The 19,041-nt window shown below is 40.3% G+C and overlaps 1 protein-coding gene across 1 annotated transcript in view; it reads left to right on the top strand.

Moving 5' to 3' along the window:
- Positions 1-1,527: 1,527 nt before the first annotated feature.
- LOC127642842 (neuropeptide FF receptor 2-like) overlaps positions 1,528-19,041 on the top strand; it is a 39,593-nt gene continuing 22,079 nt past the window's right edge. Inside the window, exons 1-3 of the mRNA XM_052125297.1 lie at positions 1,528-1,742; positions 2,581-2,915; positions 11,851-11,950. Of these exons, the coding sequence (XP_051981257.1) occupies positions 2,588-2,915; positions 11,851-11,950 (428 nt within the window). The 5' untranslated portion in view covers positions 1,528-1,742; positions 2,581-2,587. The remainder of the gene's footprint in view (positions 1,743-2,580; positions 2,916-11,850; positions 11,951-19,041) is intronic.

The following is a 19,041-nucleotide window of genomic DNA, read 5'->3' as shown; positions in this document are numbered from 1 at the left end:
ACATGGTCCTAAATATTCTGGGAGAAGATCAGAATATTATTAATATAAATATTTATTAATATAAATAATTTTGAGTGTATAAGACGCAATAAAATGTGCTCGCCCAAAAGTTGCTGGTTCATGTTTTGGAGAAAAGTGAAAATTAACTGTGTCCACTGACAAGCTTAAACATGCGCGCTCCTCCAAAACTGGATCACGAATAGCTTGATGAGCGCCAATGCTGTTGCAAGTGTTGAGTGTTGTTAAATTTACCGCAGAGTTTTGCTCAAAAAGCGTTCAGATGCTTACCCTGTTTTTAATCTAAATCATTTGGATGGTCAGATAAAAGTGATTGGCGGGCCGCATCAAATAATCTCTGCATCTTACCAAGAGACTCTGAGAAGTGGTGGTACGCAAGAAAAACTGCCAATACTCTGTAGATTAAATTACAGAAGCGAAAATACACAAGATCACAAATTCCTTTTTTATTAGAGGGGCGAGCAGAACGGTGACTGTGACTCACCATTCCACTGACTAACAGCACTATTACATCCCATCTAAAAATACCACCTCCTAGCTGCCCACAATAAAGCAGTGCTATTTTTAGAATGATACTGAACATACACAGTTATAAGCCTAATGTTAAACAGAACACACACCGACTGTGACATAAAATAGCCTACTATATGAAAATTAAAGTTATCTAAAAGGCTAACAGACACCTTAAATATTTTTCCAGCAGTTAATTGTAAAGCATCGACTAAATTAATAGTAGGTCTACAGTGCATGCAAGTTAACGGGATCATTTAAAACAGCTACATGCAAATATAAGGTAAATAGCCTAGTAATGTCTCATATTTTTATATATGGGCCTAATTCTCAGTCTCATACTCTCACTACTTTATTATTTAAAAATTGGTATAGTTAACTATATAAATGCTGTATATATTAACTCCAACGTAATAAACGTTAATGGGAACGGAAAAAAGCCCTCCTCACAAATGCTAGTGAATGGTGCACCCTATTGCTGAATCTACCGTTAAAATAGGCTTACCAGTATGTGAGACCACAGCAAAGGGGCTCCAAAATGACTATAACATTATTATGAGACCCTAAATGTTCGGTATCAGAATTTTAGATGAAATTAAAATCCATTGAGTGGAATACAATGCTTGAATAAATAAAGTACAAACAGTCTCAATATGTCACTATGCAGAATGTAATAAATAAATAAAACCCGTCTGGTTGTGCGTAGACTAACTGTTTTCGATGGTGTTGTTTTTCATTATGCTGTCGCCTGGAGCTGGAACTATCACAGTGTGCGTAAAAGTTGCCCAGAGGATAATTCAATGCTCTGTCCATCCCCGTGCGCGTTGTGACGCTTAAAAGCGCATCATCACTCCGCCAGTAGCCAGTTGGCTCTCTCTCTCTCTCTCTCTCTCTCTCTCTCTCTCTCTCTCTCTCTCTCTCTCTCTCTCTCTCTCTCTCTCATGCCTACGCATTTCACTGACAGTGTCAGCTGAAGAGTGTGGAACATGGAATGGACAGCTTCCGATCGCTTGCAAAACTTATAAACTGAAACTTTAATGACATGTAGACGTCGGAATTTGATTTAATTTATTTGTCGATAAGAATTTAGAGGTTACTAGGCTTTTTAAATACTCCTTATGTCTCTCTGTGGAGAAACCAGCGAACAAGGAGGTGTGCGCGTTCGTTTTTACCTGGGAACAGGTAGTACAGTAAGGAAACTGGGTACACAAAAGGTAAGAATAAAGTCATATATTGTATAGGGGGTTGCAAGCACCACTCCGTTTGTTTTATTCGTTTATTTATTTAATAGTGTTAATGACATGGTTAGTGTTGCAATCTTTTTGACATTTAGCGCAATTTTACATTATGGAATGTGTGAGTGAACAGTGATAGTAACATGGATTTTCAGTAATCTGCCACAAAGCTGTACTTCAGGGAAATACTGTGTCTTTTCAAAATTACAAATTAGCAAATGTTTCTATTTCTCCCTGATATGCATCCCCTGTTATTATTGGATGATGCATCGCTCTCATCCATCAACATATAACTAAATATAGTATAATTTAAAAGTAAGACACACCTTTTTCTTCCCCATCTTCCCCAAAATATGTATGTTCACCTGCCCTTGTATTAAAGTAATTAATATGAGAGATTAATGATGATTTCCTTATTAATGGAAAAGGAAACTTTGCATCACAAATGAACTCAATAGCCAATATTATGATACAAACTACATTCAACCTCATCCAAGAGCACAGATTTAGTTAATGTGTTTGCATTCTAATAATTCTGAGTGATTGAACTTTATGATAAGTAGGTTAATAGTTAGCCATAATGTGTCATTAATCAATCGTTAAAAATATGCACAATTTAGTACACAACTGGAGGTTGGGTAATAAGTAGATATAAGTAGATATACAACATAATTTGTTTTATTTGTGTCTGAGAGCTTGGAAGAAATAAGGGGAAAGACAAAGGTTAAAAGAAAAGGCGATGATATTGATTGAGGAGGGTGAAAATGAGAACATTGAGATTAAAGCCCATCTCTCAACTCTATTCTCTTCTCCTCAGATCTAAAATGAATGAAACACTCGATGCGAACATTACCTTTGTGGATGATAATAACTGGACTTTTCCCAACGGCTCCAGTGAATTCTTCTTACCTCACAACATCACATATGTTGGATATTATCTGCATCAGTCATCAGTGGCAGCAATCTTCATCATGTCATACCTGCTCATATTCTTGGTCTGCATGGTTGGAAATGGAGTGGTGTGCTTTATAGTCTTGCGGAGCAAAAACATGCGCACCGTCACCAACCTTTTCATTCTTAACCTTGCCATCAGTGACCTTCTTGTTGGAATTTTTTGCATGCCAACAACTCTTCTTGACAACATTATTACAGGTCAGTGCAATGCCAAGGACTGTATGTATAATTCTTGGCATTATCTATGTCTTAATCACAGTTTGAATCTGCACAATGGTTTTTTTCTTCTTCTTCACAGTTTGTATGCAAATTTCTTGCATGCATGCATTTTAACATTTTGTGATCTCTTTAGGGCTGTTGTGACCAGAAAATAAACCTATTCTAATAGCCTAAATGCTTAATTTCACATTGAGTAAATATTCTGGTAGTAGAGGTTGCTTTATCAGATTTACAGATCTTAAAAAAAAAAAAGGTTTCTGGACCTGAATAGAATGAAACATTATTTTAAAAGCCAGTCCAGAGTTAATGTAAAAAGTTCCTTAAAGGGTTAGTTGCCCAGAATTGACAATTCTGTTATTACTTAGTCACCCTCATTTCATTACAAACCCATATGACCTTTTGTCTGTGGAACACAAAAGGAGATTGTAGGCAGAATGTTCAGGACTGACAGTCTTAGTCATCATTCACTTTCATCGTATCTTTTTCATTCAGTGAAAGTGAATGGTGAATTAGACTGTATGAACAAAATTATGATGAGTAAATTATGACCAAATTGTCATTTTTGGGTGAACTGTTTCTTTAGGGAGAGTTGCTAGAAAGAAATCAAATCAAATGTTTTTGTGTGACATCAAATATATGATAGGCTCTATATGTCCTAATGGTCTTATATTTTACTTGACTCATATTTAATGATATCCACAGGATAGAAACAATACACATGCTTTTGAGATAAATGAGAGATATAAAAGTGCGGCCTTCATATTGTTTGTTTATTCCAAAGAATGTGTGGTATTGATTTGATTGAAGTGTCAACTCCCAGACATGTATATGAGCTACGATGAAACTGGCAAAGTGAGATAGTGAGAAGTTTGAGTGAAAATGTAAAACAAAATGAGATGGCAGATTTATGATGAGAATGCCGTGAGTAATGCAAGATATTTTTGTTTCCTGCATATGACTCAGTTTTCTGGTATGAAAGTAAGTGGTACAAAGCGGTCCAGATATGTTTGTGGATGCAACACTAAGTGGAGTATTTTAACAGATGTATCAGCTGTTTCAATTACTATTTCTAAAATGAGAAACTTTTATCAGCTAAAATAAGTTGATGTTTGGTCATCTATTTGACTTAGACATTTGACTTAGAAATTATAAAATGGTAAAATGACAAGGCATTTCCTGTAGGAAAAAAACAACAAAAGGTAAGTGTAATAAAAAGTATAAAAGTAACTTTGACAAGTAATTATAAGGTTATTTGGTAAAAGAATCTCGTGAATAACACCAGTTTATAATTGCTAACTGTATACTCCCCTCCTGTGATTAACTGGCAAAATAATTGTATTTGTGATATACGGTGTTTATAGACTCTGGATAATATAATAATGTTACGAAAAGGCTGATATCTAATAAGATGTTGCGACACTACACGATTACAAACATTCTTGGCCCGGATTTCTTGGTATGGAGCTAACCGGGCTGGTGGAATGGCTTTAGTATGTGGCGACTCATGATTGTCAATTTTCTAACGCCAAGCTAACCATTTGTTTCAAGGTAACTGGCAAAGTTTGCTATGATGCAGTTAATACAATTTAATTAACAATTGTGTATGTTTTATGAATCTTTATGATTTTACAATGATGGTTTAACTAGTAGGCTATAATACATTATTGTTCTACACGTTTTTTTTTCATGGATGCAGATTATGCTAGGAAACTGATCAGCATGGAATGGCACGAAAGAACGGTTTCGCAATGAGAAATGTTCGGCCCGATGGTGGAAACGTGGCTAAAGTACTTGGTGAATTTAGAGTTCACTAAATTTGAATGACCTGTAACAAGACAGAAAAATGGTTGCTCTGTCTATGCTGTGTAAAAATGGCACAATTGCAAAGAACTTTATGTAGCAATCTACTTCACTTTACTTTAGAGCTGTCTTCCCTGTCTTCATGCATCCCATTAGGAACATGCTCTATTGAGGTGAAAAACTAGTTATAATCAATCTTGTCATCTGTGAGGATAAGCAAATCAATAGAAGTTCAGCATTGTTTTCTTTAAAATATCTGCTCTGGAGAGACAAATGCTTTAAAAGCTCTGATTGATATAATGAAAAACTCAAGAAGCAGTCTGGTGTCTAAACATTGACTACATCTTCGTCTTTCTAAATATTGCCAAGAACATTTCTTCTTGAAAAGTCTTATCAACAGGATACATTGTGGGATGTGATTTGCAGCTGTGCTATAATTGACAACAACTATCATTCAGTCACGCTCAGACATTTTTCAAACCTTTTGTACAATTTGCTTAATGCAAAAAAAAAAAAATCAATAATACTCCATTAATCAGAATGAATGACAGTGTACAAAAATAAAAGAAAAAAATATTAAAAGCAGCCTACTGAATAGTATTATACATATTAATATTATTAGCTTCTCTGTGCTGTGTTGCAACTTAAGGAAATAATTACACATTTCTTTGTAACATTTGCATAATGCGGTTATTTACAATGAACCTCTCTTTGATCATTAGATTAAACTTCGGTTGTTTTTATGATAAATATTTGAAGATATTGTATCTTAAAAATATATTTGGTACATCTAGATTGATGCAACTTAAGGCAGCAAATGTAGTGCCTTCCTATTTTAAATCAGTATCACAAGGCTTTCATGAACATTTAAAAAATGAATTGGTATTTGACAATGTAGACAATTACGTTACAAAATTATGTATTCTTTGTTCTCGTTTCCTGTCCCAAGTGAGAGTAATTCACATGTATGAAATATTGCATGTGCTTCACACTTTCCCATGGAATTAATTAGACCTCATACACTGAATGCAATTTCATAAAAAGCTATAGTGGGGAGTAATTAATGCATTCCTGACTGTCCAACGTGCTGTATTATTAATAAATGTTGATTTATTCAGAAGAAATAAAATATGTAGTAAGCATTGCACTTAATAACCAGCCCAAAAAAGTGTGTTTGCATTATTGTAATTTAATTAACACTATTGTTATGTAAAATACGGTTTAAGAAATCTTTAGGGGTTTCCCCAACAAAACACTTGTTTTTGAAGTTCAAGGGTAAAAATCAACATCTTGTTTTTCAGTAAATCTGTGAGAGAGCTCTCATTACAGAAGGCCAGTAAACAAGCTCTGTTGAAAATTTTGTTTCAAATAAGTCATCCAAGGCCTGGAGGAGCACAAGTGTCTCTTGTTCCGCTAGTTCCTATGAATCACTAAGATATAACACAAATGATTTCTGGCCCCTAAAAATGCACACACATAGTCCCCACCCCCACAGTAAACTACACAGAGAAATTGTTAAGCTGTCTCCTAAGCCAGTTCACCTCCTCCAACCACATACAAAGTACTGTAGATGAGATCCCACCAGATGGTAACTGTGATAGAAACTGACCTACATGGTATATTCCCAAGGTGAATTGGAAGGCATCTTGTTGCTCTGGCCCACATATACAGTATGTGTGTGGATTGCACTTTAGCCAGAGGTGGAAAGTAACAAATTACAACTACTCTAATTACAGTACTTTAGTACATTTTTCTACTTTCATTAGTATAAATGAACCATAGTACTTTTACTTGAGTTAATTAAAAATTTAGGATTCAGCATTACAATAGGCCATTTATTTTCCACAAGTAATAAAAAAGACATAACATTCCTGAATGTTCGGAAAGTTATATGCACTAAATATGTTTCCTGAAGCATGCTTCTGCCTGGTACAATGGAAGTAGCAGGACACAGCAGTGTGCTCCAGAAATAGGAGAGTGCAAATCTGTTGTTTGAGTCCTCCAGGTTTCTGAATGTAGCTAAAACGTTATGGAGGAAGTCACTGTCAAACATCTGAAATGGCTAGACAACCTCGACATTTCAAACAGCCCTGAAGAAGAAAAAAGGAGACAACACTGTACCATACATCAACATGAAATACAAGGCTTGTCAAACTATGCATCATCACCGTTACTAAAATGTATCATGCTTTTACTGTGGTAACCAGTTTTCGAAGAGGGTTAGTGCTCAACCGGAACATCAGACCGACAATTACGTGCAATACTTTTTATTGTACCATTAATTATTCTTGCGTAGGCTACCGACAGCTCTCATAAACTACAGCAGGTACTCAAACTTATCTCACTTCACAAGCCCTGTCAACTAGACAAGAACTGTAATCTTCTGCATATCTGTCTGAAAGGTTCATTTCCAGAGTAAGATGATGAAATATGATGGGACCGACTAACGGTTTAAACATGTTAACAAAATGTGCATATCTTGTCTACTTACAGCAATCAGCCTCAAATAAAGTTTTTAAATATCCTTTAAAAATATACAATATCATATGCCATCAACCTTTCAGGTTCTTTATCAAAGCCATGTTTTAAATTTCATGTAAAATCATGTGAGATGAAAATGGACAAACAAAAGAGTGTGCAATATTTAAGGCTAGTGATTGGATGTTCTTAAAGTAGTTTAAGGGTTGTAGGTCACATTACCAAGTAGCAAATAGTTTTACATTTGAATAAATAGTTTAAAATAGTGCAAGGTGTAAATCTTCAAAACAAATTGTGAGAAATATGTATCTCTTCCAGTTTTGAAAGTTTTTGGAGTAATGGTAAAGAGCTATTTTACTATTATAGAGCTATTTTTAGACTTTTCACTATGTTGACATGCCCTAACTGCTGATGGTGGAAGTATGGAAAACCACAGGCAAATGTCCATTGAATATCCAACCTAAAACTGTATTTACCTTGACAGTATTTTTTGACAGCACTTCTACTTGTACTCAAGTTTTTTTTAGTGCTCAATTATTTTTTCAGTAGTAAAACTTTCACTTAAGAAAAGTGTTTCAGTACTCTTTCCAACACTGACTTTAGCTTATATTTAGTTTAGTTTTAAGACCAGAATTGGTCATTAAAACATTTTGACAAATTAGGTTAAAGGTCTTAGTCTTTGTCATCCTCTGATCTTTGCGATGGATTTTATCTGATTTATTGCTGGTAGATGCTATTTGCACCCTGATGCAAATAATGATGTATGCTATTTATACACAGTACAAATAGTAGTAAATATTGTTTGCACCCCAACCCTGGTGCAAATAATGGTAGATACTAATTGCACCCTGGTGCCGTGACTGGACTGGGACCAACATCATGCCTCGCCGCCATTCCAGCACGAGCCATGCTCCGTCTGCTCGCCGAGGGCATCCCCCTGCAGCTTCTAAACAACAGGCAGCTCCGCTGCAACCTGGGCCCAGCTCTCACCCCCAGCGTAGAGCTCCCCAAGATGGTCGCCACAGTTGGTATCTGGGCCACTCCATCCCCCTGTGGAGGGCCGGGAGGGAAACCTCTTGCTGCACACCGCCTGGGCCGTGGTGCCCACATTGCCAGGAAAATGAGAGCGGTCCCCTCACTCCTTTGGGCCCCTAACCGGCGCCCCCACACGCAGTTCTCACGGCGGTCTGGTGCCAAGCACCTACAGTCACGTCACCATGGACATGGCCCCCTCGCCTCCACGCCCTCAACTGTAGACTCCCGGCAGGCCAGTTCTGACGAGTCTAGGAGGACACCTCCATAGGACCTCCTCCTCAGTCACTTTCCCGCCCCCAGTCGGGTAAGCGAAGAAAGGTAAGTGCTTTGAGGTTTCAGGATGCAACTTTGCTCCCGATGTATTACCTGCTCCCCCCGTACGTCATATGTGATTGTCCCCTCAGTGCCCCTCTGCTCGGAGCTTGCATTTCCAACCCATTGTGCTGGCGGGCTGGGACCACCCGAATCGTAGACGTGATTTAGTTCGCCTGGCACTCGCCCCACAGGGGTGCAATAGAGCCATCCCTCCAGCTGAGTTGAAGCCAAGGTTCTACAGCCCTCGCTTCATCGTACCCAAGACAGGCGGTGCGTAGTGGCCAATCTTGGACCTGCGTGTTTTGAAATGGGGCTTCACACAGACTCCCGTTCAAAGGTGCTCACGCAGAAATGTATTCTAACGTATGTCGAGCATCTAGATTGGTTCACAGTGGAAGACCTGAAGGATAAGTACTTTCAAATCTCACCTTGCCTCGGCACGGACCCTTCTTACGGCTCAAGTCCGACGGCCTGACATACTAGTACCAGTCCCCCCCCCTCATCAGAGGTTCCATTGCGGCAGTTCCGGATGCTCCTGGGGCATATGACATCCTCAGCAGCGGCCACGCTGCTCTTATTGATGCATATGAGACCGCTTCAGCACTGAAGGACGAGGGACAAGTCACTCTGGTTGCCCCCTACTGATCCACATGGACTTGGTTCTCGGCTCTCACTCTCCTCGCGACAGCCCCACTCTGGCGAATTGCCCTGAGGAAGGACTTTCTTTTTCAGGGACAGGGCACCTCTGGAATCCGCACCCAGCCCTCTGGAACCTCCACGTCTGGCCCCTGGACGGGAAGCAGAAGATCTATGTGGACTACCACCTGCTGTTGTAGACATGATCAACCAAGACAGAGCTCCATCTACCAGGCAACTTTATGCCCTAAAGTGGCGCTTGTTCGCATATTGGTGTTCTTCTCGATCTGAAGACCTGCAGAGATGCGCATTCGGGTCAGTGTTCTCATTTCAGCAAGAGAGGTTGGAGGGGAGGCTATCCCCCTCCACCTTGAAAGTCTATGTAGCTGCCATATTGGCTCACCACGATGCAGTTGACGGTAATTCCCTAGGGAAGCACGATCTGATTATCAGGTTCCTTAGAGATGCCCAGAGGCTGAACCCTCCCAGGCTATGCCTGTTCCCCTAATGGGATCTCTCCATAGTCCTTTCAGGCCTTTAGAGACCCCCTTCGAGACGCTAGAATCAGTCGAGCTCAAAGCCCTCTACTTGAAGACGGCCCTCCTGATCATGCTCGCTTCCATCAAGAGAGTTGGGGACATGCAAGCATTTTGTCAGTGACACTTGCCTGGAGTTCGGTCCGTCAGACACCCATGTCGTCCTAAGACCACGGTTCCTACGACCCCCTTCAGGGACCAGGTAGTGAACCTGCAAGTGAAGCTGCCCCGGGTGGAGGCAGACCCTGCCTTTTCGTTGCTGTGTCCGGTGCGTGCTTTGCGTACCTATGTGGACCACACGCAGAGCTTTAGATGTTCTGAGCAGCTCTTTGTCTGCTTTGGTGGACAGCGGAAAGGGAAAGCTGTCTCCAAACAGATGCTTTCACGCTGGGTCATTGACGCCATCGCTTTGGCCAATCACACCCAGGCCGTGCCCGCCCCCTTACAGGTTCGAGCACACTCGACGATAAGTGTGGCACCCTCCGCTGTGGGCTGGGCAACACCTAATACCTTTACGAGATTTTACAATCTCAGGGTTGAGTCGGTCTCGTCCCGTGCCTCAGGTCCGTGCACGCAGAACTTGGTAATGCGGAATGACTAACCGTGTGTTCCGCTTGAACATAGCGCCTTTCCCCTCCACTGAGGTGACACGTGCGCTCTTTTCCCCAAGGAGAGTCCACTACATTCGCATTCCCTGGATGTTCTTCCTCCCTAGACCTCTGGTCCATGAATTCAGCGGAGGAATTCCCCGACCAGACCAACTATGGGTTCTATAATTACTCTGTACTGGAATAGGTGCTCCATAGGATGAGACTTGTGAATTAATCCCCCTGTGTGTATTTTCCACGGTACGGTCCCCCTGCGGGCGGACCCGCGTCTCCCTTGGGAACTCCCCGCTGCCCCCCAGTCGCAGTGTTTGTAGTAACTCTGCAGTTACTTGCAGCAGGTAGGATCTACCAAAGTACCATTTCCACATGTAGCCTGAAAAGCTATGTGACATATTTTGTCACTCTTTATCTCCCCCCAGCCTGGGTAGGTGGTGGTCTCCGTGGGGTATTTTCCCCCTGAAAGAATAGGAGTTGGAAAAGAATGCCTTCCACGAAGCGTGTGACAGGGTTAAGATGGCCCCAGCCGCTTTAACTCTATATGAGAAACATATATAGAGAAAAGGCGCGGCTGGCACGGCCTGCTCCAATGCTTAGCACGTCGCTTTGTTTCCGCCCCCTTCGGGATGCTGGGAACCTAAAACGTTTATGACAATTTGATGGGGCATTGGGGAAGGGTACGTGCAGTCTGATTCAGCCTGTTATTTTGGCATGTAAATGCCTGCCCGCACCTGCATCAGCAGCACACGTACACGGTTCATCGTATGGCATGATAGAAGAGGGACCCCTAGTGTCATTTCACTCGACACAACGTCTCGTTCCCTCCATCAGGGAACAGAGGTTACAACAGTAACCTAGACATTTTAGATACTATTTGCACCCATATTTAAATATTAACATACAGTATGGGCATCACTGCAGTGTTTATTGTGTTATTTAGAGTACCACAGACAAACTACATTAGCCCCTACCCCTAAAACTAACCCTAACCTTACATAAAAAAAATACTTTGGCTTTATGACTGTAAGCGCTTTGAGTGTAGTGTATAGTGTGTAGTGCTATATAAATGTCATTTTCATGAATTAATTCCTTCATTCATTCGTTCAGTGGTTTCACACAGGAACAAGTGTGATTGACAGACCCCACCTCCGGATCAAACCCTTCTCTGCACTCATCATCAAATCACTGCGATGAAATCAACATTTATATAAATTTGCAGAAAAGAAGTGCAGAAATGTATTGTCGTAGCATAAGATGGCCTTTTGTCAGCATACAAAATTACATTCACTGTGTGAAATGTGTATGATGCATGCAGAGATTTAATTCATCATTTTAGGTGTCGTTTGTAAATGCTATGAAAGTTCAACAGTGCAAACCTAATACAACATCCTTTCACAATAATTATCTCCAGTGCTATTAATGTCATTTTATTAATGTGTACATTATCCCATCTGTCTGTATTGTTTATCCAAGATTAATCTTAGTGTGTGATCTGTGTCTTCTCTACAGGCTGGCCATTTGGAAGCATGGTGTGCAAAATGAGCGGTATGGTCCAGGGTATATCAGTCTCAGCCTCTGTTTTCACCTTGGTTGCCATAGCAGTTGACAGGTAATGCAATGGTAATATCACCTTGTCCCACAGCTCAAGGCATAGTGATGCACTGCCAAAAGATTACACTACTTTGAATGACAGATGCTATTTCAATAATAAAGCATTTTGGCATGAATATTTTAAAGGCTATGGAAGAGGATTAGGGCCATGTAAAAATAAAAGTTATTATATTTTGAGAATAAAGTTAAAATTACAAGATTAATGTCGTTATATTTTGAGAATAAAGTCAAAATTTTAAGAATAAAGTCATAGCATTACGAAATTAATGTCGTAATATTTTGAGAATAAAGTCAAAATTATGGGAATACAGTCATGGCATTATGAGATTAAAATCTGAGTAATTAGAGAATAAAGTAAACATTACGAGAATAGAGTTATAGCATTATGAGATTAAAGTCTGAATATTTTGAGAATAAAGCCAAAATTATGAGAAACAGCACATCATTATCACAACAATGGAACGCCGAGCCTGCAGCTTCATCAGTTCAAGAAATGGATATGGATAATTTAGTTATGTCATGTTCACTGTTGTCTTTTGTTTTTGTGCTTTTATGTTAAAGTTTAGTTTAGTTCCTGTTTGGTTTTTGTAGTCCTTTGTGGTTTAATTTTACAATTGGTTTTCCCCTGATTATTTCTCATTCCCTAATTGTTTCCCCAGGTGTTCCTCATTCCCTTGTTTGTTCCTTTTGTGTATATAAGCCCTTTTAGTTTCCTTGTTTCGGTATGTTCTGTGCCAGGTTTCCCGTGTTTTTCTTTATTCTGAGTTTTCTTTATGTTTATTAAATAAAGTATTCGTCACAGTGACGAAGCAGGCAGAGAATGAGGATCTAAGTGCAGCAGTTTATTTAATTATTTAAACCTGGCACAGAGCATACCAAAACATGCAAGAACTAACAAGGAAACAAGGAAACTAAAAGGGCTTATATACACAAAAGGAACAAACAAGGGAATGAGGAACACCTGGGGAAACAATTAGGGAATGAGAAACAATCAGGGGAAAACCAATCGTAAAATGAAACTACAAAAACCAAACAGGAACTAAACTAAACTTTAAATAAAAGCACAAAAACAAAAGACAACAGTGAACATGACAAGTTAAATCTTACTAGATTTGTCACCTTTTGTCAAATCAGCACGAAGATATCATTGGTATCAGGACACTGCAGTGGTTATTTAGCAATTAAATTTTTCAGGAGAATGAACCAGACAGGCATTTGTAAAGTCTCACTCGGTGTAGATGAAGCTTGGGCTGGGTTTCTTGAAGCTCTAAGTTGAATGCTTAAATTGTACTTACTACACTTATAGTGTAGTGAAACTACACTTATTGTTCTCACATCTTTCACAGTATATCAAATACAAAGGGACATTTAATAAATTATATAAATATATTTTGATAATTGGAAAGCCATTGTACATGGTTTCAGAGGATAAAAAAGACATTGAAATCAATAGGCAGTCTCCGTCATCTGTGCATGCAACTTGATAGGTCTAAATTAGGTCTACTTTACACAACACATAATACAGTATAATGTTTAATTGGCCTTTTTTGGTAAGCATAATATATGAATAGATTTACTTCGAAGACATATGCCAAAGATGAGGCTTACAGGGGTGGGGATAGAGTCTTGTATAATCAGGCCAGGAACACACTGAATAAGGAAATCAGAGTGGCTAAAAGAAGCTACTCTGAGAAGCTGAAAAGCAAATTTTCAGCTAACGACCCTGCATCAGTGTGGAGTGGCCTGAAACAACTTACTAATTACAGGACTCCTACCCCCAACCCTGTGGCGGACCAACGACTGGCTGACGACCTGAATGTGTTTTACTGCAGATTTGAAAGGCCCGATTTCACACCCCACATGCACTCGGACCTTCATTTCACACAACCATTAACACCTCCTGCAACCCCCTGTAGCGAATCAGCTCTATATTCTTCCACCATTAGGTAGCGAATCAGCTCTATGAAATATTAATAATCAATCATAACTTGTTATAATCGATTATGAATATTTGGATCAGTTAATCGGGTTAACTTGATGTAGCTACATTAACATTACAACCAAATACTCGGTTCATCCCGTGAACACTCAATTTTGGTTATTAATTAATTAATTAATAGAAATGTACATTTCGGGGCAAGGGAAATGTCTTTCTTACTAAGTATTAAGAGCAAGTAGTCAAAATCTATGATTAGTGACTTTAGATATGAGCTTGAGACCCAGACAACTTTACATGTGACATGAACAAGACTTTATTAACTAGACTAAACATTTAAACTACTCTAACATACATATACATACATTCATACAGTTTACCAAGGGAAAGAGGGCTGAAGCAGAATACAGGAAGGCAAGAAGTTATAGCATTGTTTGAAGTTCAGCAGATCAACAGCCTGAGCAAACCATCATATTAGTTCTGACACGCCCTTTTAGAAAGGGGTGAGGATACTTAATGTATCAAATAATGAGACTAAGTTTGATACTTGCATGTCCCATTTGAATTAAACTGTCCTGATGCAATTTGTTGAGGCTCCAGTTGATCTTTGATGATGTTGTCTTGATGAGAGAGAACCAGTGAGAGTCAGAGGATCTTGGTGAATGGGCAGTCAAGGCCGTAGCCTGGCACATGCTTGGGAGTCCTTGGGGCCTGCTAGTTTGGCATCATTCAGCGAGAGAGTGAGAGAGCACAAGGCTCAGAGGACCAGAAAACCAGAAATAAGCGACAAGAGAGAGGGCTAAGAGCGAGAGAGAGAGAGAGAGGAAGTGGGCGCAGCAATTTTATACCCTCAGGAAACAGGTCCCACCTCTCATTGGCTCGACCAATAAGAAGGGTTTGAGTTCTAGGCGGGAATTTGGTTTATTGCTCTTTGTTGTAAAATTGCCCATTGCATGTGCAAGAAAGAAAATAGGAAACATACTTGTAATACTAATATGTTGTTGTTATCGACATATCATGTACACAGTCATTTCAATCTTCAGAATACCAAGTTATAGAGACCAAATATGCCACACATATGATTTTGGTTAACCATAGTATGCAAAGTCTGAAACATTAACCCATTAGTTTGCAAGAAAACATAGATCAAGCACATTTAAGGGAAAATGTGAGATGGCACATTAGATACATGTCAATATTTATCACATGGATATATAGAATATATATATAGGATTAACAGGGTTCATTTCTCTTTCTCAGTAAGAGAATGAAGTGAGGGTCAGCACTTCTCTGAACATTCCTTTGGAGGTCGTAAAAGTCTCCCTTACTCTGGGCATGAGAGAGTTCCTTTGTCAAAGCTCATTTGCATGTTTATGACAGTAAGAGATTTTGGGCTGAATGACTCAAAAGATAGTAAAACATCGCGTAATATCATTCTACAGAGATCTTATATTCGAATTCAGCTCGGACAAATCGTAAGGTTTAATTTGATACCAAGAAACATGTGTTTAGTACACTTAGAAAGGGAATATACACTGAGGCTATTAAATATGAGGCCTCAGAGTTTAAAACACACAACGAAACAGTTCTAACGAGTTTGATATACCTCAGAAATACACAACATACAGGGATTACACGTATTTCATTAGCAATATGCAGTTCTGTGTTTAACTGAAAAACACACACACATTTTTACGTTCAAAGTTTCCCCTTCCTGTCCACACGATAAGCACGTGGTGAGCATGCGGATGTCACATGCGATTCTCTGTCAATAGTTCATTGTCTCTTTGTCAATACATTTATTGTGCTTGTGGAGACTGGTTGGCGCTATTTCAGTAATTAGGGAGTTTTCAACAGTAAGTTCTTGTTTGTTCGTGAATCTGTTAAAGCCACTGATCCTCCGCCATACCTTACAGTCCCCTTTTTCGCCAGGTGGTGTCCCTGTTGGAGACATCATCGGACGACAATCATCACAATGGCGGATGGCAGGTGAATCATGAGGGTTTTGTAGCAGGTGGTTGTTCCACGGTGGGTGATGTAGACAGTAGCCACATCCAGGTCTCTGCAGCAGGTGCAGAGGCAGCAGGTGCCTTGACAGTGTGTCACCTGTCATTATGAAGTCAGTTCGTTTGAGGCAGGTGCTTGTTTGTGGCTGCAGGGAGTGGTTATGGGCATTGTGTAGTGTGGAGAGAGTTTCAGACTGACCTAGTACTGGTAGCAAAAGGGCAGCAGGTGGCCGTTCAGCCCTTGGTTCGGCACCTAGTCACCAGGTGTCTGAAGTCTGCAGTGTTACTCTGCTCTGGCAGCAGTGCTGACTTGAGCTTGCCTGAGTGGTGTTGGGCAAGAGTCAGAGGTTTGTTCTTCCCAGTACTCCTCAGGGGAGTTCTGTTCCAGGAGCTCTTTTGCTAGTGCTAGCAGCTCTTGTAACTCAGTAACAGGCGTTTCTAGCTGTCTTTGTGCAGCCTCTGTTTGGCACCTGTTTGAAAGGTGTACAGGAGGATGTTGTTGTAGACTGCTGTGGGACGTCCTGTGGTGTTTGCTGGGTGAGGCCTTGTGTTTGTTAAAGGCCTTCTGTGTCAGGTCACGCAGTTGTTGGATAGGCATTGTGTGGGGGCAGGCCATAATGCCTAAATGGTGACTTACCATAGGATGGAGGTTTCGGAGGAAAAGGCTCTTGAAGCTGGTGTCCTCCTCCATCCCAGGTTTGTTGCGAGCTCAAGTAAGCTCGTCTGAGTCTGTGGTAGTAAACATAGGGAGTTTCATGCCGACCCTGTTTGGTGTCTAGGGCAGCGATCAGTCCATTTTTAGACTCTGAGAATTCCCTTATGATGGCTTGTTTCAGCTGCTGGTAGTTAGACTGGATGTTTTCTGGCTGTCGAGCCAGAAAGCGTCGCAACTCTGGGCTGGACGTGATCCAGATCAGATGGAGTCTATCTTGATGGTTCACACTCATCAAAGACTGCAGGTGAAAGTCAATGTCTCGCAGGTAAGCGTGGACGTCGTGGTCTCCTGCAAGCTCTGGTGTAAATGCAGGGATATGTCTGGCCATTCGGTTGAGGTCTTTGAGTGTCGCTACACGTGTCGTTTCAAGATTCGTCTGAATCAATCCTTTTCCATCCGCGGCTGCAGAAGCTTTAAGGAAACTGTCCGATGACGTGTTAAGCAGTGGGGTTTGTCTCCCCTTTGTAAATCTGTGCTTGGCTGGGGAGGTTTCTCTGCTGATTGCAAGTGGGGAGTGAGATGTCTCTCCTGCTGTGGTTCCTTTTGCAGCAGGTAAGAGTGTCTCAGTTCTAGTTGGACCATGTCAAGTTCATCTTTGGTGTTTTCCAGCTGCTGAGTCAGCACTTTAACTTCAGCTCTGGACACATTCAGTTGACCTTCACAGGCCATGATTCTGGCATCTTTGTCCAAGAGTTCAGAATTTGCTGTTTTTAACAGTGAATCTTTGTGAAAAAGTACCTTTTCCAGGTGCTCTCTGGCTGTCTTTTCCAACTGCTCTTGTTGTTTAGCAGCTGTCAGAGCCGTTTGAAGTCTGTGGATTACCTCCTGTGACTCCCTTCTGCCAGGGTCCTTGTGTCTGTCCTGAGCCTCCATCTCTAGCTGGTCTATGCGGTTTTTAGCATGTGTCAGCTCCATTTGGGACTCAGTGATCTGGCGTTTGAGGTTGTTTACCTCCTGTTTCAAACCTGTGAGGTTGTGGGCCAGGAAGATAACCTCAGTCAGATATTTGTGCTCATACCTCTGGTTTGAGTCGTCTGTCATTAGTTCTTTTCCCTCGTTTTCCAGTTGCTTTTTGTTCTGTTGCTGAAGGTCGTCAGCAGCCATGGATAAAAGGGTGTTCCTCAAAACACCTAGCCAGTCCTTTTGGCCTGCCATCTGGGCAGTTAGGCTGAGCATCTGCAACATTTTGGCACACTTCTGGTGAGAGTAAGGGCAAGAGACTAATGCAAGATCAAACAGAATTTGGAGCTAAAGGCAAAGTGAGACAGCAAGGTGTATAATGTACAGCTAGGTTTTGCTAGGTGTGGTTAACAATTGAAATGTGTTCCTGATTATTACTATCTTAGCTGCAAATAGCAGGATGCTCAGATTTGTGTGGATCTGAGTGGCTTTGCTAAAAGAGCGTAAGCCTAGATTTAATAAATGACTTAAGATGTTTCTTTGGGTCAAATTATTTATCAGCACTTACTGATAGCATACAACAGGCTTGATCTTTGAACACATGAAGAAGAGAAAGAAAGAGGAAGAAAAGAGCTTTCCTATTAGATTGTGTCTATTAGTGGTGCTCAAAATTATGCCATAGAAATCGTCTAGATTACTAGTGTAGCTGGCTCATAAAATTTAAGCAACTTGTTGCAAATAAACACAAAATCGAGAAGAAAAGTATGTCTAGTTACTTTTGCAGTTTTATGGGAAAATAAACTACACTAGACCAAGAGGGTTAAATGGGAAAATGAATAGCTGACTTCTATTATTAGTAAAAATAATAAAAAGACTGGAAGAAGTGATTAAAATAGCAGAATAACCTTGTATTGGGAATAATCAATAGCACTTATGATCAACAATTAGATTTGCTTTGGGCATCATTCTATAGTTGGTCACAGCTGTTGCGTGTTCAAGACCACACAATGTGTTTGTCCCTCTATAAAGTTTAGTCAACGTGCCATTGAAAGTTCCCAATAACTATAAAAATTATTCTCTATCTAAACAGTTTACATGTAATTAAGTTTTTAGATTTAATTAACAAAGTAACTACAAATTTAGCTGAACAGCGTTCAGTAAGGGATGCACCTGAAAGGTGCAGGTGAAGTTAGATGAGAAGAATTAAAGTTAAGGAAAGAGAAAGTGAGAATTCAGAAACCAGAAATGGGGTTAAAGGAAAATGGTTTAGATCACTTCACTCTGCATGCACACAAGCTGTAGATAAAGGCTTCATGTAAATTATGCTAGCAGCTAACTGTTGAAGCTATTAGTTAGCTTAGCCTAAGCTAAGGGGCTGCTAAGTTGGGTTAGCTTAGCCACCTAGGCTGGTTTGTTTACAAAATGGCGTCGGAAGGAAACACGTGCTATCTGGAGTGAGCACTTCCTGTGACAAGTCGTTGTCATGGGAACCCATGCACTTCAGAGTTTCAGTGAGTGAAACACAGTTTTGA

This window comes from Xyrauchen texanus, chromosome 4 (genome assembly GCF_025860055.1).
Source record: "Xyrauchen texanus isolate HMW12.3.18 chromosome 4, RBS_HiC_50CHRs, whole genome shotgun sequence".
In the NCBI taxonomy this organism is placed as follows: domain Eukaryota; kingdom Metazoa; phylum Chordata; class Actinopteri; order Cypriniformes; family Catostomidae; genus Xyrauchen; species Xyrauchen texanus.
This window is presented reverse-complemented; position numbering and strand designations above follow the sequence as displayed.